Here is a 21,726-nt window from a genome sequence, read left to right as displayed (position 1 = left end):
GATTGTAATGATGATTGATGCAGGTTTTACGAAATCGATCTGCCGGTCTGATATCGATTCAGAGTCATATTGCGGATTCCTGGTCTATGATATTGATCCATTATTATACGATCCAAAAAATCGATTTAAAGCAAAAGCTATGCATCCCTAGTCACTTTGGCTATGATGACAGATGACAGACATGACAGCGTCATGACAGGTGACAGTCACAGATAAAGTAAGTGTTACTTTTTTCTGGTTGTAAAAATCATAAATTTCAATATGTAGAGTAAGTGGTCTGTGAGTAGAAACAGTCGTCACGTTCTAACATCAACATCTTCCAACATCAGTTAGTTATATATGAATGAGCATGAAATAAAAAATTTAAAATAAGGTTGGCATTTATAGCAAGAAGCATTTGGACGGCGAGGCCACAACAAACTGCGGTTCGACATCGCAAAAACGATGTCATCTCATCTCTTACGGCATCGTACGAGAAAACTCTGGCCATCTTTCTAGTGAGATGCTAGTGAGCATATAAAAAAGCAGGTACTTGACGCAATAGGTAACTCAAAAGACACCGACTGAACGGGAATACATCGGCGCATCGCACCGACATTCTTGAATTACAACTAGAATCTAAATGGTGCACGCTCGAAGCAGACAGACGATGACACTTTCGTATTTCGCACAGTAGTATGGATAGAATAGAATGAAATATTTAGTACTCCAATCTGCAGAAGGTATACTCGTAGTTCAATAAGCGCTCAGTGCCTGTAACTAGAATTTCTCAATTCTTTGTTTTTAACCTCCACTTAATTCATTACAATTGAGATTTTAGAGAATTCAGCTTCAGCCCATGATAATATTATGATAAAAATATAGTAGGAAGATAAAGGGTATGGTAGGTACTTGAACCCTAAATCCTACTCTGTGCCATAAGGACGTTTATCTACATTGGGTATAAAAATAAAAAATACAATGATGTGGTAAATATTTAATTAAGTGACGTTTAAAGTAATTATTTTAAAGAGCTTTCAGTTTAGTACAATATTAAATACTTATTTAACTAATTTAAAGATAGGAATTATTGTGAAAAGCATATTTGCAATGAGCATACATGAGACTAATAAGTAGGTAGGTATAAAATATTATAATATTATAATGTTTTATGATTAATTATGTACAAGTTAGGCGATTAAAAGCTATACAAAACTGTACAACATTACTTAAGTAAATACATTTTTTTAACTATTTTTTTTTTGTTATTAATTTTATTATTCGCTTAATGACATAGATAAGTAAGTGTAGTCCGTACAAAATGAGTTCTCGCGCCGTTTTAACGACAATGTCGTCAAAAGTACCTAGCTGTAAAATAAGGATTAAAATCATATTTTTAACACAACCAGTTGGCACATAAAGGTAAAATGGCACGTGAGAGCTCATTTTGTAGGCATTATAAATTAAGTGTGATAATTTTATCGATATTCTTAAAAAATCTTAATAAAATTGCTATCTATGTGGGATATTGTACTGGCAAAAGTAAGAGAGAAAACTTAATAGACCTAACAAATATTTCATTCTAGGTCACACTGAAATTATGGAAACACCTACGCATGATCCGTTCGTGAAGGCGACGCCGCTATCAAAATGGTTCTACAATTTCTGAAACTTATACTGAGTAACGATTCTGCCATAGCTAGACAAGTATTTTCTAATCCAGATATATTAACTATTATGATTTAAGAGCTATGGTGCATATGCAGAATTTTGCCATACATTACTGTCTTATTACATTTAATAATTTTGTCTGTCTCTATCGCGCTTGTAGGTATGATAAAGATTTCTGTACTTTAATCGAGATCTTCGATAAGTGAGTCTAGTTCCTTTTTGAGTGTTACTGATTCTTCTTTCTGTATAAGAACGTCATCTTTCAGTCGGTCGACGTTCGCCATTAGAAGTGCGTTGCCTTTTTTCAAAGCATTCACCCGTGTCTCGTGTCTTTTTAGACGCTTCGCTAAGTTTTCCTTCTTTTTGGGTAGAGGAGCATCCTGAAATAAATTAATTTGCTTTAAAATATGCCTATCCAATAGCAATAAATTACCTATGTGAACTAGATATCTGTGATAACTTTAATACATAACTAGCCGATGCCCGCGACTTCGCCCGCGTGGAATCAGGTTTTTTGAAATCCCGTGGGAACTCTTTGATTTTCCGGGATAAAAAGTAGCCTATGTGCTAATCCAGGATATTATCTATCTCCATTCTAAATTTCAGCCAAATCCGTCCAGTAGTTTTTGCGTGAAGGAGTAACAAACATACACACACACACATACAAACTTTCGCCTTTATAATATTAGTGTGATTACTATATTATTCTTTAGCCAAAACGTATTTGTTTTATTGAATAAAAGTCGTTATTTCACAAAACTATCATAAGATCAGAATAATCACGAAACTTTATTAAAAACTATGTTATTCCTGTTTTCCACAAAAGTTAATGTGAATGTTATTGTTTTCACTAATGAAATTGGGATGGGAATAAACATTACGTGAATTAATTATTATAATGTGACTAAGGGATGCCCGCGGCTTCGCCCGCGTGGATTCCGATTTTTTTAAATCCCTTAGGAACTCTTTGATTTTCCGGGATAAAAAGTAGCCTATGTCCTTCACCGGGATATATCCCAAGTCTGTACCAAATGTCATTAAAATCGGTTTAGCTGTTGGGCCTTGAAAACGTAGCAGACAGACAGACAGACACACTTTGGCATTTATAATATTGGTATGGATTAAGTACAATTTGAGATCCCATTTTCTTACCTCTGGTTCACTTTCACTTTCCGTCTCACTTTCTGTTTCTTGTTCAGTTTCGGACTCAGTTTCTTCTTCTTCTGATTCACTCTTCTTCTCTTCTTCTTCTTCGGACTCCTCGTCCTCGTCTTCTTCATCCGTGCCAACCTCTTTCATCATGGCTGCCATTTTGTCAACCTCCCGTTTCAATTCTTTGAACTTTCGTTTCTCCTCCCTAAAATTAATAACATTTACAGAAACTGCTTGACAAGTACAAGTACTTGTACAAGTGGTCAATGCTATCGACTGGATTAAATGGCACATCATAATAATCATAAAAGGGCTGAGTTTGCAATTTCTAAAATAGGTTTTCATTTAATCGCATAGTTTTTAATTTATTATGAAAAAGGTGCTTATGAACTATTTATTTATGAACTAGCTGATGCCCCTTCGTCCGCGTGGGTTTAGGTTTTTCAAAATCCCGTGGGAACTCTTTGATTTTCCGGGATAAAAAGTAGCCTATGTGCTAATCCAGGATATTACCTATCTCCATACCAAATTTAAATTTCAGCAAAATCCGTCAAGTTTTTTCGTGAAGGAGTAACAAACATACACATACATAATATTAGTATGAAGTATGATTAACTTCCAAGCCTACAGGTTCCACGGTGCGCGATTTGATGTTTGGTGATGAATGCTACCTAGTCTACAGATAGGCACTAACCTAAGACATGATTGCTGATTCTTTAGGGACATCTTATATGCCATTCTTTCTCTCTTCATATTATCTTGTTTCTCTTTCAAGTGGCGAATTTTGTTTCTCATGTTGCGGACTTCTTTCTCAAGACGTTTCTGCTTCTTTTCTTCACTTTCTTCCTAAAATTGTAATGAAGATACGTTTTTAGATTACAGTTATCTTGAAAAGTAACACTATAAAGACTTTAAGTATTTAGAGCCTCAGAGGGTCTTTGAGAGAGGAACTTTGCGTTAATTTGCCAAATTGTATGGAGATATAGATTAATTAAAATAAATACGACGTAACATTTTTCTGAAGGTTTCTAACAGATTTAACGTTAATATTTTAGAAATAGAATTAAAAAGATTTCTGTATCAAATAGCTACAACAAATTCAAAACAAGTGTTTTTGAATCGTCAAATATTCAATTTATAATGTTACGCATGCGTCCCGAGCATTGCTGAAGCAAATATGTAGTTGTGAGTCAAATTCACCGTTATTTATCATAAAATAATCACTTGCATAATCTTCAATTGTAGAAAATGATTTTTAGGAGCATACTTCCAATAGATTTTTAAACTTGTGTACCGGCAAGTCTAAAGGTGCCCACGCACTTGAACTGAACTGCGCGTCGTGGCAGCGCCCCGGCAGTGGCTGGAGAGAATATCGTGCGGGGCGCTGCCGCGACGCGCATTTCAGCTGCAGTTCAGTTCGGGTCCGTGGGCACCTTAACATTGATTGTGATACTTGAAAAGTCACACAAAAGCTTCTGGGATATTTTTGTTAATTTTGTTGCTTTTACCTCATCGGAATCTGATACTTCCTCCTCTTCAAAGCTGTCATCCTTTGTCACCGACAGTTGCTTGATGGCGTGACTGGATCGTCTCGAGCCAACGTTCGTTGGTATGATTCCCTGAAAATACCACAAAGGTGGCTCATTGTATTATAGGTATGTTCAATTGCCGTTTGGCTAAGTACATAACTATTTTTTATAATAAGTAATGTAACGATGGATTCGAAGAGTCTAAATTTGAGTCATGTTAGTAGTTTTGGCATTCATTACACAGAGCTGTATACGATTAGTTCTACTACAATAATATAAGAACATCACGAGTACTTAGTCCAGATTCTTTTCAAGAAATACTATTGTGAGTCCAATTTTAGTATAACAAATATAACTAACATAGTAAGGTATAATCAATAAATTATTGAACAATCGATCAAAAACCGTGATAGCTTAGTGGTTAAGGGCCCGCCTCCTATTCAAAAGGGTGCGTACCTGTAACTTTTCGGAGCTACGTGCGTTTAAAAAAATTAAATAGGTATCACTTGCTTTAATGGGAAAGGAAAACACCGTGAAAAAACCAGCATGCTAAATGTGTAAAGTCTGCCAATCCGCAGAACCACAGACCACCTTCTATGACTATGACCTAAGCCGTTATCATTCTGAGTGGAGACCCGTGCTGGGAAGCCACCCCCAGTAGAGGGCTGGTGATGGGTTGATCACGATGATTGAATCAATACGAAAATTTTACGTGTTATTTCTTTACCTCGGCCTCGTTATCTTGGTTATTGTTAGTAAAAGCGTTATTAGCATTATTGTTAGGGTCAGCAGAAGGTTTCTTCAACTTGTCGGCTTCAGTAGAGTCAACGTCTATGTTTAATAACCTACACTGCTTCAAAAAATCGAGTTGAGATTTTTGGTAATATGACAGAGGTTCTTCAGACTTTAAGAGTTCTTCTATTTTATCCTGCAAATTGGCATGTAAAGCATTAAGAAAATAGTCCCTTAGTAGCAAAGCAAAAATTAAAACAATGAAACCATTAATTAAGAGAAAACGCGTGGAAAATTGTTAATGTTTAGATTTAGATTAGGGTAAAAATTAAAAAAGCGTAAAAACTTTGCAGTCACGGTAATTTTATAAACTCAAAAAGTGAACTAGTAATTTTCATCAAGAATGTTGGGATCGTTTTACAATAAATATTTACCGAAAGGGCCTGCTCCAACTTCTTTTCCAATTCTGCATTTTTTCTCTTCAATTCTTCTAATTCTGATATAGCGGTGTCTCGTTCATCCGCTGCTTGCAAATACTGCTTTTCTAGATTGTCTGCTGTTTCTTTCGCCTTTTCAACTTCCATTTTTAGATTACTAACTAATCTTTCATCATAGGCATCTGTGACTGATATTACAGTCTTGTGCTGCTCTTGTTTAATGATAGCGCGCTCCCTTGCCACTTCAGCTTCTAGATTTTGTATTCTTGTTAAAAGACGCTTGTTTTCTCTTTCTTGGGCTTCTCTATTTCTGTATTTTTTAAACAATTTGATTGATTAGAATAAAGTAACATTATTCATATTCATCTATCTAAATAAACGTCTTGAGTAGGCCTGGAGACTTGATAAATTAGAGGATAAGAAAGAACTTTTGACCACAAAGGTTTAAAAAAGAAAGTCATATTATTAACAAATACCCTCCATCATGCAGATACTTCGCGCCAGTTAGTCATGAATGTAGACTCCCAAGATAAAAGAAGATTCTATGTCAATTGATAAGAGTAGAAATTACTGAAAATATTAATGCGAGCAAGAAGAATTACCTACCTAAGTTCCATAGCTAATAACTGTTTAGTGGACTGGAGGTCATCTCTAACTTGATCAATGTCATCCATTTCGTCAATTTCATCTTCTTCAGCTGCGGTCGGCACCTACAAATACATTGAAATGTAAATTTTATATTCATTATACATAGATATATGAATAATGTCAACGTTTTAGATATTTACCTCCGCAACTGATACTCCCGAAGGAGAAAGAGCGAGATTCGCTTGTGACATTGACTTCTGAACTTGTTCCTCTATAGTCATTTGTCTCCTGAATTTTCTTAATCCTTCTAAGTGAGGTTTACTTCTATCATTCGTTTTGACCTTCTTTAGTTTCACACCCTTGTTGATTTCTTTAAGTAACTCATTATGAGAATTTGGCTTTTCTGATTCAAATATGAATTGATCTTTATTCTTGACAACTACAGACCTTGTTATGATTGGACTCGATCTGAAATAATTTATTTAACTGTTAGATATCACGTTGTTCATTAAACTGGCAGGGATTCGTTGGCATGGTGGCAAGAAAGTCAATGGACTGACGCTGGTTCCCTGGAAACGGAAACGGGCTCCTTATGTAAAGCGCAATGTGCGTTTATATATTGGCCAATGCGTTTATATATAAAATACAACTCTTGAGAATGAGAAAGGCATTCCCTTTCTCATTCTCAAGAGTTGTATTTTTGTTCCGTTTGGCCCGTTTGTTGTGGAAACCCTGGAGCCATAAAGTCTTAGTAAGTTTTAAAAAATTATTACGAAACATTTCATCGCGATTAATTATTACCTCATCGATGACAGAAGGGCTGGTTCATTAATTTTTGCGCAAAGGATCAACCTAACCAGCGTGGAAATGTAGCCAGTATGTTTGGCACCATTTTACGTGGGCATGATTTGTACAGTGCCTGATTAGATTACGCTGTAAAGTTTTAGTTAAATCGCTCTTTTTCAACTGTTAGAAAATCAGCGATTCATTTGTTGTATTAAGAGATTAAGTAATGTAATTAAAATTTAGTTATGTAACTGCACGAACTCACCTATCATTGCAAACAACTTTCTTTAGCTTCCTTCCTTGTTCCACTTCCTTCATCATATCACTCCAGTCAGGCCTCTTTCTAGGTCTAGTACGAAGCTGTTCTAATTTTTTGAACTTTGTGGGATCGATAGGAGCTTTCTTAAAATCAGGTGGAGGTGGCATTTTTGGAGGCAATGGTGGAGGCATTGGTGGCGGTGTAGGTTTTAACAAGCCTGGCAAACAGTTTATTTTATAAGAAATATTCGGAATTTAGGCTAAAGTGATAACTTGATAGGGTTTGAAATCTGATTTAATAAATAATAATTGTGTTTTTTAGTTAAAAATTGATACATATAGCAGTTGCATAGCAGACACGCTATCATAATTTACGAAATTTTACCTTGATACATTTTCAGCTCAGTCATTACGATCTTAATAATAAAACTACAAATCACTGCACTGTTACTCAAATCCTTGTGCAATACGCTGCAGGATCGAGATCATTTTAAAATACAAATTATCACTTATTTTACGATTGATCTTGTGCACAGTTTCACTGGTGGGCTTTCTTGTTTCAAGATCTTTGAAATGAGCGATCAGTGAAAACGTGTATACGCGTTCTCAAGTGGGTAAGCGTTTGCACCTGATAGGCGTCTCAGTTGTATGCGGAACCATCTGAGACTATTTTGGACCTGATTTAGACCACAAACTGTCTAGCAAAAGATCAAAAGGAATGGATTGAATACAATTTTAACGAGCCTAAGGAAGACATTATTTCAAAAGGAATATGGCTTTTATGAGAGAATTGCGCTATAAAGCACTGAAATGTTAATTTACATAGATAATAATAGGCACGCTCTGAAGTATTATTATCTCATTGAAGTACGCCAGATAGATTGCCAAAGCTAAATTAATTTCCTTTCGCATGTGTTATAAATGTACGCATCAAATGCCATAATGAGCAATAGTTCTACTTATATGCCAAATCAATGGCAAACAATGAAAATAAAATTGTTATTAGTCATTTGCAGTAACAATAAATTTATCTGATTGAACCGTTATTAAAATAACACTTACTTCTCAAACTTTCATTTTTAGTCAGAGTGTGTCCTTTTGGAATTTCATTATTTAATGTTTTGTCAATATTTTCTTTGACTCGTTCATGTAAAGGATCCCTCCACTTCTTCTGCATGATTTCATCCTTCGACGGTGCCTTTTGTAAAGAGGGCTTACGCGGAGGAAGCTGAAAAGTTAATGCCCATAAATATTTTTTCAGATTAAATGTGAATTTAATTAAACTGTAGACTTATAGAATTGTACATAATTATACCTTGGAGCCAGTTTTTTCAAGCGGAGTGGGCGGTTTAGTAGCCATTTCGGATTTTTCTTCAACCTTAGGTTTTTCTTTATCAATCAACTTTTCCGTTGCTTTTTCAATTTTTTTGCACTCTTTGGTATTGTTTTCTTTGCTATTAATCTCAGGTTTATTGTTTGTTATTAATTTGTTATTAATCTCAGGTTTATTGTTTGAAGTTTTATCATTTACCGTATTATTTTGTTTACTTGTTCCATCCTTATCTTCAGATTTCTTATCAATAATACTAACAGTTTTTCCTTTAGGCTTATTATCAATAGTCCTGACGCTTTTCAATATGGGTTTTTCTGGCTCACTGGTGTTTTTGTCTTCTACCTTAATTGTTTTATCAATAGATTTTAAGGCAGGTTTTATAAATTTAGGTTTTTCTTCAGCAGGCTTCGAGGCTTTATCCGCTTGCTTAGCAGCTGAAGGTTTCACCAGCTTCTCTTCAACTTCTACCGAAACACCGTTTTCAGCCTTATCTTTTATTGTTGACTGCTTTTTTAAAACAGCTGAAACAAAATATTGATTTAATATGATAACACTTGATAACTCTTTCCAGAGTAGTTGGGGTAGCAGATCTTTTAAGACTTTTTAATAACTAAACACAATTTTTTTCAATCGTGCTAACAAAAAATAGTTTTCAAATCGATTTACAAAAGGAGCATGAAACAAGTCAAGCAAACGAGTCGCAAGAAGCTGATGGATACAGGTGGTGGTGCCAGACCGTGGCGCGTAGAAGTCCCTACAAGATACCTTTATCCAGCAAATGCTTGATGATGATGACGAAGCAAGTAAATACCCGTATACATAGGTACATAAATATAGTGTTTTTAATTTAATTTGTGGTTTTTAAGAAATAAAAAAGACGGTTAGTAAAAGCACGTGCATTGTCCCCATATTATTCCCGATTCAATGCATTTGATCGCGTTTGCGTACGTAAATAAACATGGCGGCTGCCAAGATGGCGGATGGTCGACCTTCGCTATTTTAGCGTGATTAAATTTTAGAGCCCTTGTGGCTAATCTTTTCACTTTGTTACAGGAATACATGTCAAAGCTGAAGGGAAAAATATAAACAGTTCGGTATTTTTATTTTATTTTATCGCGTTTCCGTTTGCTAAGAATGTTATTGGAAAATTATATCTAAGAGAAAATTTATGATACAGCTAGATTCAGAAGTACCTACTATCTATCTTCGCAGTTTTTGGTAAACATCTTTCTTCTCATTACTCGTTTTTGAACAGTTTATTTTTAAAGTTAGGTTTTATGTTTATACCTGCCTAGTTTTTTGTAACTAACATATTCTTTTTGTAGAATCATAGAGGGTTAATAGGTAGGTAAGTTATCTATTAAAGTTAATAAAAGTGAAAGTTAATCTTGAAGCCCTTTATCTGCCGTCAAATAAAAAACTTAAAATACAAAATTGCCACGCTTAACAGTGTGTTCTTATAAATCATACAGCGTAAACCCAACATCTTCGTTTATTTTGTAAAATGTCCGTCCTCTCTAAAAATACCGCGATTAGTTGGCGTCGGCTGCCTCGGAATATCTCAGACTCGAAGGCCGATTATACATCACGATAAGATTTCCACCGACACCGAAACGACATAGAATCATCATTACGAGAAATTGATTAGTCATTAGAGGATAACTAACCTACCCCAACATTATCGTAGTGTGGGGTGACAGCTGCACGAAGAAATTATTGCCTTTGTGAGGATTGGCTGGTGCTGGTGTTAATTTTATATATGTTCTGAAATCTGCGTCCAGGCTAATGTGAAGAAAATATGTTAACTACCACTATCTATATTGCTATAATATATACTATAATATCATTCTATTAGTAGATGAACTCTAAAAAGTCGGTTGATTTAAACCATTGGTTATCTTCACTTACATGCATCTTCAGACACGTAACTTAATTTACAAGCGTGGCTTCCCCGTGATAAAAACTGTTTAACATTGTAATTCGGGTTGTCTGTTTAATTTAACAATAAATTATTGAGTCCATTAAAATTGATAACACTGTAAATTGTACTATGCTACTTAACGAACGAAAACGATAAGCAATTCTTCAAGAACTGGTTAAAGTAAACCCAATTTTTTAACGAATGTTAGCGCTAACCGCCGATGAACCAAAGCTATCTTTCACTAACGTTTCATTGGCAGCATGTTTAAAGCGGCGTTATTATTCTAAGGTTTAAAGGTTGCAGCTCCTTTAAAATAATAGATCTTAATTTGTTAATGCTTCTGACCCCCATTAGGCTGTCTTCCATTAACAGGTATCATAACTGTTTCATGTTTTTGATAACCTGAGCTAACTCAAGGACACTTAATTCTTTCCATTACTATGAGAAAGCGTTGGGTGAAATTGGCACTCTATTGACATAACAAAAGTGTAAAGTCATTAGTTTTTGGTGGGCGACGTTCATTCACATTGTTCAAGCCAGTCAAGCCAACCTACAGTATTAAATTGTCATTTACAATCACGTAGGAAACTAGGAACAAAATCGGTACGTGATATTGTTTCCCATCAGGTTCATCTATTATATTATAGCAAGTATTTAGGGACCTAATTGCTTACATACTCTTCAGAATATTAGAGTAGGTGCTTAAGAATTTTCTGAATAGAACTACAATTTGTAGAGAAAAACACCGGCCAAGTGCGAGTCAGACTCGCGCACCGAGGATTCCGTACTCGGATATTTTTTCCCGACATTTTGCACGATAAACCGAAAACTTTCGTGCATAAAAATAAATAAAAGTCTGTTTTAGAATGTACAGGTAAAGCCGTTTCATATGATACCCCACTTGGTATAATTATCTTACTTTGAAAATTGAAAATACCTCCTAATTATTTGTTCATAAGCACGTTTAAATTTCTTGTGATGTAACCACAAATTCACGTTTTTCGGATTTTTTCGTTTACTTGTGCTATAAAGGTGCCCACGCACTCGAACTGAACTGCAGCTGAACTGCGCGTTGCGGCAGCGCCCCGTACGATATTCTCTCCAGCCGCGACGAGCGGCAGTGACGCGCTACGCGGTACGCGCGTCGCGGCTGGAGAGAATATCGTGCGGGGCGCTGCCGCGGGGCGCAGTCCAGTTCGAGTGCGTGGGCACCTTAAGACCTCGGATGCGGACAGACAGACAGACAGCGAAGTGATCCTGTAACGGTTCCTTTTTTCCTTTTGAGATACGGAACCCTAAAAATCGTTGTAAGTCCGAAATTCGACCGGATAAAAACTGAAGCTTTAGTACATCGTTTTTGTGATGTGGATAAAATCATAGAGGTAGCTCTATGGTTAGTTAGAAGCTGAAGATTAGATAGGTACGTGACTCAATGATATTGAATCTTCATATGTCTAATAATGACTTGCACATTTTATAAGTAAACTAAATATATAACAGGACTACTCATCCTGAATTTACCTCAACTCTATTTCATTTTTACGAATTTTGTCATGCTTTTACTTATTTCCCGTTTTCATTCCGCAGGCGTTTTTTTTTTAACTATAGGGCACATGCAACGTTTTTCAGCTAAATGTTTTGTATCTACTACAAAGTGTATGGACTGTACGATATAAGAAACTATGCGTAATATAGTACTATTAGAAAGTAACATAGGTACTTCATACTAGTAACTAGTTGGCCATACTAACTAATTAGGTATACCTACTTTATTATGACGTAGGCAGTCCAATCATTTTTTGTTATTTATTGCAATTATTTTTTGCTAAAATATTACTGTAATACAACCCTATAGATCTCAGTCATCCGTACAGAGGAAGTTATGTAAGTATCATGACTTTTTTAGTTTAAATTAAATTATTACTGCAGCATACAGTTATCTAAAGTGCTCTCAGTCATACTGAAGAAGTTATATAGGTACCTATAGGTATAATTCCTTTTTAGGATATTATATTAATGGGATTTCCAGTAGGTACACGATCTAGAAACCTACCCTGCTAGAGCGACAGCAGAACACGCCTTTGTTTAAATGATGATCAATAAAATGATAAATTCTGTATTTGTCTTCATAATACTTACCTACACCAGTTTTTACAATGATAAAGGTCAACTAACCCAGTTCACTAAGAACTTTGTAGACTAAAATACTCTCTACCACTGTTCTAGTTAACCGTTCTTAACGTCACTGAACACAATAGTAAATACTAGTCACTGCACCATTTACAAACTCTCCATAAGATCAACTCGAAATCACTTCGATTATGTTATTTTTCCACGAAAAACGAGCACTGCGCGTAACGTCTTCAGCTCCAGACTAACAAACTTGTTCGCATTGGGAGATTCAAATATTAAGTCCCGATACCCTGCCAAAGTTTCGGGAAGGTGTTGACGTCACTTTGTAGGCGAATACACCGACATACATACAACTAATAACGTGCACTTTGAAATATTGCCCTTTCGCAAACGACCACGTCGAAAAAAGACAGACAACGAATTTTCTTTTTCTTTTTGGTAGGGTTGACGATCTCGGCCGTAAATATGTTACGCGTCATTCTTTGCAGCTTTGCAGCATCTTTTGAGTGCATAACAGAGGAGATTGTAATAGTTTAAAATACACCTGATTCCCTGTTCTGTTCTGTGGTTAGGTTATGTTAAATCAGCAAGTTTGTCGAAGCACATTTCAGTGGCTTGGGCAAACTTCACAGTCATCTATCCATCTAGCATTCAAGCCAAGAAAAGAGGGATTTAGAGCATAACTTCCACACTGCTCTGATGCGGTTTGGAGGTCTCTACGTTCGGTCAATAATTTACATAGTACATAGATTTGTTTATTATTAGCCCTAGTATATATATTACGCAACAGGACAATATTTCAATATAAAAATTGCAACGTAAACAAACACATTGACATATTCATACAACAACAAGCGTTAAGCGTATAATATATTATTATACATGTTGCCTGCGTAGTGCGTGGGCGCATATTATCGCCACTTATTAAATAAATAGATATCTACTGGATATCATTTCTATATATACAAATTATTGTGTTTGGAGTTCATGCGATAAATGTAGAAATTACTTAAATTAATTTTATTCGCTGTTTACGTTAACTAGTATTATGACTGAACAGTTTTTGATGGTAATAATGTTGAAGGGAACGTTACAAAATTAACTAAGTACCTCTTAGTCACTATCCCTTGGTTTGTATGGTGAATACTTATAGGTGAATACATCGTTAAACTGTGGTATTAGATATTAAAAATCTTTTCCCCTATGGCAATATTTGGACTGTGGGCCAAAAGTACGTAAGCCAATTAGTCATGACATACGTACAGTACCTATTAGAGAAATTAACAGAAGCCATTTTGCAGCCATCACCACGCTCGCTCTACCTACGTTTGATGCCAAGTTAGTAATATCTAATGATTGAGAATGTATCTACGAGTACCTAGTAGGTAAAGTGAAATGGATTTTTTGTTTTATTGCGTTCGTAGGTACAACATAGGACAGAAATGGACAAATTGAATGGACCAGTGGGTGATTCAGTAACTCCGTTTCTCCGTTTCTAACATTGAATGATAGCCACCGAGTTCATTTTTTAAATCCATTAAAGGTTTTCTATGAATAAACATTTCAATGACTTCCAGTGAAGCAGCAATGTAGAACCAACCAGTGGCTATAATTCATTGTATAATACATAATTATGAACTACATATAGGTAACTCACGTTTTAGCGGTGCAGGGGCTGGTTGTGCCGCTGATTCTGTATTTTCCGCTTTGTCAGTGCTCTTCGTATCCACTGGTTTCAGTTTCCTCACTGTCCATGGAGGAGGAGCTTCTGTGTCTTTCTCTTTGACCCATGGTGGCCTGAAGGTTTCCCGCTTTGGAGCTGAGCCCCTGTTCACGTTACCGATTGGCATTCTGGTTTTCTGTGGAGAATTTGTGTATTTTGTGTTGAAAATACTCGTATGTCAAACTATCACACTAAAACCAAGCTAAAACCTAATGGTCCTAAGAGTCATTCTTCTTTAGAACCATTAGTTTTTGAAAATTCCGACTTTTTTGGCGATAACTCAAAAAATATTTTTTTAACGAAGCGACATAGTTACTAAGTAGTTCAAAGCTTCTAAGTAAAGAGAAAAAATATATGTTTTTGTTGTTAATACCTAACAGCTTTTTAGTTAAAGGACGGCAGTATGTCGGCATGGTAAGTATAACTTGAACTGTATACTGTAGACCTATATAATTGTAGCTCAGACTCTAGGATTAATGGTTGAAATTCAATAACTTCAAGACCACTTTAAATATTATATTGCAATCGTAGTAAAATAATGTGAGATATTTATATTTCACCGTGCGTCGCGGCATACATTGTTTACAAGACGTAAAAAAAATCGATAAATGCAGGTCAGACTTGCACACGAAGGGTTCCGTACATCGTACAAGAAATAACACTTTTTAATATCATTTCATTTTCATGGCGGACATACTCGTATTGTATGGCGGTATTGACGGACATATTAGGTATTTGTTGTTATAGCGGCAATAGAAATACACATTCTGTGAAAATTGCAACTTTCTACCTATTCATATTACGGTTTACGAGATACAGCCCGCTGACCGACAGATGGACGGACGGACGGACAGCGAAGTCTTAGTAATAGTGTCCGGGTAATTCGGGTACGGAATCCTAAAAACAATGGAATAAAAATAAGTCATCGTGCCACTGAAGGTGGTTTACCACTCTTGACCCAACGAAAGTACGCTTTCATTTCATCGTTCACAGCTAAAAACACGGCAAAGTGCGAGTCGAAGGATATGAGAACCATTGAGTGATTCATAAAAGGAGTCATGACCCTCAACAATGGATTACAACGACGCCCAGAGAGATTGTAGTTTTACTACATCAAACTATCAAAATATCTCTTCCCTATTCCTACTCTTAGGTCTATAGGTACATTGTTGACTTGACCGTGTATATATAATAATTTAAAATTTCATGTTTTTCTTCTGTGTAAGCATTTTCAAGTGAACAAAAGCTTACTGTAAATTGCCTTACAAGTTTTCTTGAAACACTTTTTAAGTTAATTACTATAAAAAGTATGATTTTAATCTTTCAACGTTTAGATGATCCGTCATTATTTTTTGCATGCTTAATTTTACAGCCCAATCAGTTGTTATACCTACGGCTATAATTAATAAATACGCGTTAATAATAATTGGATACATAACAAAAATCTGCGCGTAAAAACAGTTCAGGTTATTTGAATTTGATCCTAATATAACCGAACATAAGGACAACAATATAGAAGCTCCTATCCAGATGCTATCCGTATTAGTTCGTTATTACTATTTGCCAAGATATTCGTTCGAAGTTTACGATCTTTCATGAGACCGACCGGCTGTTTCGTTTTCCTGCACAGTTTAGCGATGGTAGATATTCCAATCCTTTCTAATAATACAAGCAAAGCTGTCAACAACTAGACCAAATGCCCTGAAATCATCGGTAAAATTATGTCGAAAATACACCTTTCTTAGAGCAATTTTTTTTCTCATTTTCATGTTTTCAGTTTTTCAGAGTACAATTTGAGTTCATTGTTGTTGAGTTTTTAACAATCTACAAAATTTGAAAATCTCTAGGAAGGTATTATTTACTTAGGTAGGTATCTAGTTTGAGATACTTATGCAATTTTAAAACTTTGCTAAAAGATTAAAGACTAAATAGGTAATATTAGGTATCTATCGGTGCAAAAACTATCCTAAATGTTTAATTTCATTTCCACGAAACGTTTGTAATCCATAAATCATTTTAACTTTTTGAACTTACCTATCCAATTAAGTACTACCTAATTACTAGTTTAGAAGTGTCAAAATCTAAATTAATCCGTGTTATCTTACGCTGATCTATTGTGTCTGTGTGTGTGAAGTGTAACACACAAAAATATGATACGCACTTAACAGCAAGCACTGAACACGACACTTAAATTTTCAACTGATCATTATTTGAAAGCAACTTTTTTTTTTCTTGAATATGTTAAAAAAAATGTTCAGGACGCGACGTCAAGCGCGCGTGATTACAGACTACCAGCGGAATTTCAGCTTCGAATACACTGGAACTTATAAATAGGTGCGGCATGATGGCATGTAGAACGTATAATTCGGGAGTATAAGCTCTCTTAACATAATAATATACATATAACTTGTGGTAAGTATTAGCAACTGTTCACGAGCACGACGAAACGTCATCTGCATCGTTTTTAGGGTTCCGTACCTCAAAAGGAAAAACGGAACCCTTATAGGATCACTTTGTTGTCTGTCTGTCTGTCTGTCCGTCCGTCCGTCCGTCCGTCCGTCGTATCTGTCAAGAAAACCTATAGGGTACTTCCCGTCGACCTACTTTATCTTCAGGTACATGAAGCATTTTTAGCAAGTTATACCTATTGTATTGAACGGTGTCTGTCAATGTTAAACACAACACAGGAAATAATAAAAATAGAAACCGTGACGACGAAACGCTATTTAAAAAACACACCCGGCTGTTCAGATACATTTTACAAAACAGTTGTAAAATCATCTGAGAGTAGGTACGGTACACCTACCTACTTACACAGCTCTGTACTTAAGTAAAAGGGTTTCTAATAAAAAATCACTCTGAATTAATTGACTACAGCAAACATGATATTAGCATAGAGTAAGGATGATAAAGTTATATACTGTGCTAGATTAATATGTATAGTCCCTGCGTATGAAAAATCCGCTAAGTATGTATTTTTTTTTTTAGAAATTTCGTTTTTGGTGTCATTTTGTTTGGTTTTAAAAGGTACACGCAGAAACCCGTCTTTAGCATGTACATTGTACCTACTTATGCTAGTTCAAGAGATAAGTTTTTTAGCTATGTGACTTTGATCTAAAAGTAAAGCATATTTTTTCAAAAAACTTAAGTGTAAAAGAGTCTCCTGAAAACTTGTGATTGTCCACATAGCGGAATTTTCAAGCGCTGCTAGTGGCTTTTACGGTATGTACATATTTTAGTTGTTTTGCCCCAACAAACGTAGTTCAGGTTGACGAATCTCTGACAAAGTTGCATAGAAGCAATCCCACCCTTGCCTTGGGGGCTGCAGAATCCAAAGCCGATTGTGCTCTACTTTAGTGTAATATTAGGTTACATTACTTATCACATCACACTAATATTATAAAGGCGAAAGTTTGTATGTGTGTGTGTGTGTGTGTGTGTGTTTGTTACTCTTTCACGCAAAAACTACTGAACGGATTTGGCTGAAATTTGGAATGAAGATAGATAATATCCTGGATTAGCACATAGGCTACTTTTTATCCCGGAAAATAAAAGAGTTCCCACGGGATTTCGAAAAACCTAAATCCACGCGGGCGAAGTCGCGGGCATCGGCTAGTGGATTGTATAGCTACATAAACACTAGCTCATGCCTGCAAGTTCGTCGGCGTGAATTTGGTTTTTAAAAAGTCCCTTGGGAACTCTTTGATTTTCCGAGATAAAAAGTAGCCTATCTCACACTCCAGGTCTTTATCTATTATATTCATGCAAAAAATCACGTCAATCAGTTGCTCTGTTGTGGTGTGATTGAAGGACAAACCAATAACTTAACAAACAAACACACTTTCGCATTTATAACATGGGTATTGAGTTGTGATGTTCCGTTTTTAACCCCCGACCCAAAAAGAGGGGTGCTATAAGTTTGATGTGTGTATCTATGTATCTGTCTGTGGCATCGTAGCTCCTAAACTAATGAACCGATTTTAATTTAGTTTTTTTTGTTTGAAAAGTGGCTTGATCGAGAGTGTTCTTAGCTATAATCCAAGAAAATCGGTTAAACCGTTTGAAAGTTATCAGCTCTTTTCTTTACTGTAAACCTTCACTTGTCGGGGGTGTTATAAATTTTAATTTACACTTGTATAGAGAGTAAATACTGAGCTGGCCTTTTTCAGTAGAATCTACTTTCTGAAGTAGAGTCCTATAGAGTAGTTATCATTAGTTGTCCTACATGAAATAAATAGATTTCATTACAGTTAATTTCATTTCATTAAAACTAAGCGGTTTAGATCTAATTTTCCTATTAAATGTACGAGTTTGCACATCTCGATATTGTAGATGCTAACTTGTACTAAGACAAGACTAAATGTGAAGGACCAAGGACCTGTCAATATACCTACCATCATTGTTACTCACATTTCGCAAAATAAAGAATCATATCATTTCATTTCAAGACTACACGATTAGAACTCAAGGTAAAGATCCAATCATCCACGTGGTCGAATGCCATGTTATACAGATGGATATCATTAAATTAACCATTGTCCCTTCATTCTAATTATAGCGAAGCCACCGTGGTTCCTGACACGCCTGCATTTGAAGCCACTCCTTTATATATGAGGAATATTCATTGAAGTATGACGGCCTATCAGCTACACAACTAAATACATAATATGTTATTCTTATAAAGAAATACCGAAACACTGCCAGTGTTTCGGTATTTCAGATCTGTTCGGTATCACTGATCGACCTAAGCGATCCTCAAGAATGCCGAGTCAATGGCTAATCTTTTAATCTCAGGCTATTTAGTATTTTTGGGGTTCTCCGTACCTCAAAAGGAAAAACGGAACCCTTATCACTTTGTTGTCTGTCTGTCCGTCCGTCCGTCCATCGTATCTGTCAAGAAAACGTATAGGGTACTTCCCGTTGACCTAGAAAAGGTAATCCGAAAACCATGTATTTTTATACCTAAGTAGTTATCACATTAGCGATCACAAACTTATATTTGTAGTTGGATATAATTTAAGAAACAAAATACATAATTACACCTATTCATCCAAGGTACGAAATCCTCTCCGTGCACGAGTCCTACTCGCACTTGGCAGATTTTATCTTAAGAGGGCTCTCTCCGTCACTCGTTTCATACAAACGTAGTTCCAAATTCATTTGAATACTAAGCAACCAAAGTCCATGAAATTTTGCAGACATATTCTAAAAACTAATATCTATGTCTGTGGTTTACCAGATTTCTGTTAAAATATTCGCTTTCAAAGTTACGCGGTCTTAAAAATTCACATACAAATCTTTGAGCCCTTGTAATTTTAAAACTACATATTTTTAGAAAAATCTAAAACACCACAGAATAATTACCTAGTTACCTACCTACTAAGTACATGCTTAGGTAAGGTTTAAAATAATTAAAAAAAATCATCCTTCTACGATAAATTCAGTTTATGAAACCTACTTAAGTACTATAAGTCGGTAGTATTTCAATTTTCTAATGATAATTAAGTACTTATTGTAAGAAAATGCTATCTTTTTTTCTATGTCCGTGGATGTACCTACCTACCTACAGTACGAAAATGCTTTCATGCTGCTATGAAGATATTGTAGAGAATACGGTGTAGAATTCCTAGGGTTTTCTTTGACCTTAAACCATTAATTACTATACTACCTACGCACCATACCTTTCAATTGGACCAAGCATGACATCAATAATTGCGCAGTGCGACTTAATTTTAGAGATTAGGAAATAATAATTATGATTAAACAATGTTTTTCATTGACGTAATAAGTTCCGATATATCTTAATTACGACGAGTACCAATAAAATCCCCTATTTCTTACAATTGCAACATTATTCATTGCATTGGAACTATGTATGTTCCGGGTAAAATATAATACGAAAGGGCGCCAGAACCTAATGCATACATATTCATTAGGTAAATAAATATAAATAATTTCGTACCTGCTGTGATAGGAATAGTGTAATAGTCATCTTTATTACTAACCATGGCATTACCTTATATTATACCACAGGGGAAATAATAGACTACGATCTACTTCTACAGCACTAAAAATATACATTACTTACGTCTATTTCTATTATTAAAAAACCGTTGCAATACCCAATCCACGGAAAGAAGTTAGAATAGCGCTCTCTCTGTTACGTAATCCCATACAAATGATGAGAGGCAAAGACTCGGTGGGAGCTAACCATTTTGAATCACCATCAAATCTTCACTTCTTTCTGGGCATAGGTATAGGTACCTACTACCTAGGTACTTACTCTTAAAAGGTTAAGGCTGAATAAAGTGAAAGCTTAGTACCTATTAGTTAAATCAATCATCATGTCTGCGATATATGTATACCCATAAACAATAAACATGATAAATTTCGAGGTAAGTTCAAATCTTGCGACGGGTTTTTTTATTTCTTTTACTAAACCGATTGATGAAAATCCGCACACTACTTTCATCAGTATGAAAACACAACGTTATTAAACTGACTTCCAACCCCAAAGCAGTGATTTCCATATTAACCGTGAAAACAGAAGCCAAGTAGATACATATTATTATGTTGATTACAATAATTATTATGGGCGCGCTGAAGTCAGAACAGACTTAGATAAGCTCATAATAATTATAAGGTTATGGGTAAGATGAAACCATACTGAAAGCTTTCATGGTCATCATTTTTGCTTTTGACTTAAATACATATATACCTACTTATTATTGTCCGTACCATCACACTAATATTATAAAGGCGAAAGTTTGTGTGTGTGTATGTTTTTTACTCTTTCACGCAAAAACCACTTTTTGGCTTGGATTTGGCTGAAATTCGGAATGGAGATAGATAATATCCTGGATTAGCACATAGGCTACTTTTTATTCCGGAAAACCAATTAGTTTCTACGGGATTTCGGAAAACCTAAATCCACGCGGACGAAGTCGCGGGTGTCAGCTAGTCCATTGCATTCAAAATGATTCAACATCAATTGTTCAATTATTACGCCCTAAGCTACAAGGTTTTGCGTCTCAATTTTCTGTCAGTTTTTCCCCTTCTGCTTGTCAGGGTTGAATTCTTGTTTACTTGACCTTTAACACTGCCAATTTATGATTTATTCCTTTAAAATTAAGCGAGTAGGTAGGTGAAGGTACTTCCCCAAAGGGTTTTAGAGGTTTTATTTTATAGCCTTATATTAAGGGATCGCAATATTTTGACCAATACTTAGATTAAGGATTAGTCTGCGCTCCAATCAAAGATCAATCCTTAATTTAAGCATAGCTAGGTACTTCGAAGACAGCGTCCTGTATATATAAAAAAATAACTTTATAAATTACACTCTACAAATGGAACAGATTTTATATACCTATGTCTGGGTATAGTACCTACTAGGAATAATGGGAGGTAAGATTGGATAAACTATTTCATATCATCCATAGAGAAAACGGAATGCAAGACAAATCAATTCATTTTTAATAAAGATA

General features: G+C 35.4%; 1 protein-coding gene and 1 long non-coding RNA gene across 4 annotated transcripts; one reads left to right on the top strand and one right to left on the bottom strand.

Moving 5' to 3' along the window:
• The first annotated feature begins 314 nt into the window (after positions 1–314).
• Positions 315–1,617, top strand: LOC123870876. The gene is made up of 2 exons (XR_006797167.1): positions 315–1,289; positions 1,448–1,617. It is a non-coding gene; the product is annotated as an uncharacterized LOC123870876 (long non-coding RNA).
• LOC123870860 (DNA ligase 1-like) lies at positions 1,234–16,529 on the bottom strand. Of its 3 annotated transcripts, XM_045914333.1 has the most exons (14): positions 16,404–16,529; positions 14,177–14,378; positions 8,620–8,986; positions 8,448–8,589; positions 8,195–8,360; positions 7,140–7,350; positions 6,289–6,556; positions 6,107–6,210; positions 5,498–5,810; positions 5,059–5,259; positions 4,311–4,421; positions 3,497–3,648; positions 2,803–3,007; positions 1,234–2,030 (listed from the first exon to the last, which is right to left on the bottom strand). In XM_045914333.1, the coding sequence occupies exons 2-14, from the start codon at positions 14,367–14,369 to the stop codon at positions 1,833–1,835; spliced, it is 2,631 nt and encodes an 876-aa protein (XP_045770289.1). In that variant the 5' UTR covers positions 14,370–14,378; positions 16,404–16,529; the 3' UTR covers positions 1,234–1,832. The 3 variants fall into 3 exon arrangements, with proteins under 3 accessions (XP_045770289.1, XP_045770288.1, XP_045770290.1); XM_045914332.1 differs by having other exon boundaries at positions 8,448–8,986; XM_045914334.1 differs by lacking the exon at positions 5,059–5,259 and having other exon boundaries at positions 8,448–8,986; positions 16,404–16,528.
• Positions 16,530–21,726: the final 5,197 nt, after the last annotated feature.

Source organism: Maniola jurtina, chromosome 13 (genome assembly GCF_905333055.1).
Source record: "Maniola jurtina chromosome 13, ilManJurt1.1, whole genome shotgun sequence".
NCBI classification, from domain to species: domain Eukaryota; kingdom Metazoa; phylum Arthropoda; class Insecta; order Lepidoptera; family Nymphalidae; genus Maniola; species Maniola jurtina.
Note: the sequence above shows the minus strand (reverse complement) of the source record. Positions and strands in the feature narration are given on the sequence as shown.

Coding starts and splice junctions, on each gene's coding strand:
- LOC123870860 (XM_045914332.1), bottom strand. CDS start 14,369: ATGCCAATCGGTAACGTGAACAGGGGCTCAGCTCCAAAGCGGGAAACC. Junction 8,987..14,176: donor AGCCCCTGCACCGCTAAAAC/GTGAGTTACCTA, acceptor ATTTTGTTTCAG/CTGTTTTAAAAAAGCAGTCA. Junction 2,031..2,802: donor AAAGTGAAAGTGAACCAGAG/GTAAGAAAATGG, acceptor AATTTATTTCAG/GATGCTCCTCTACCCAAAAA.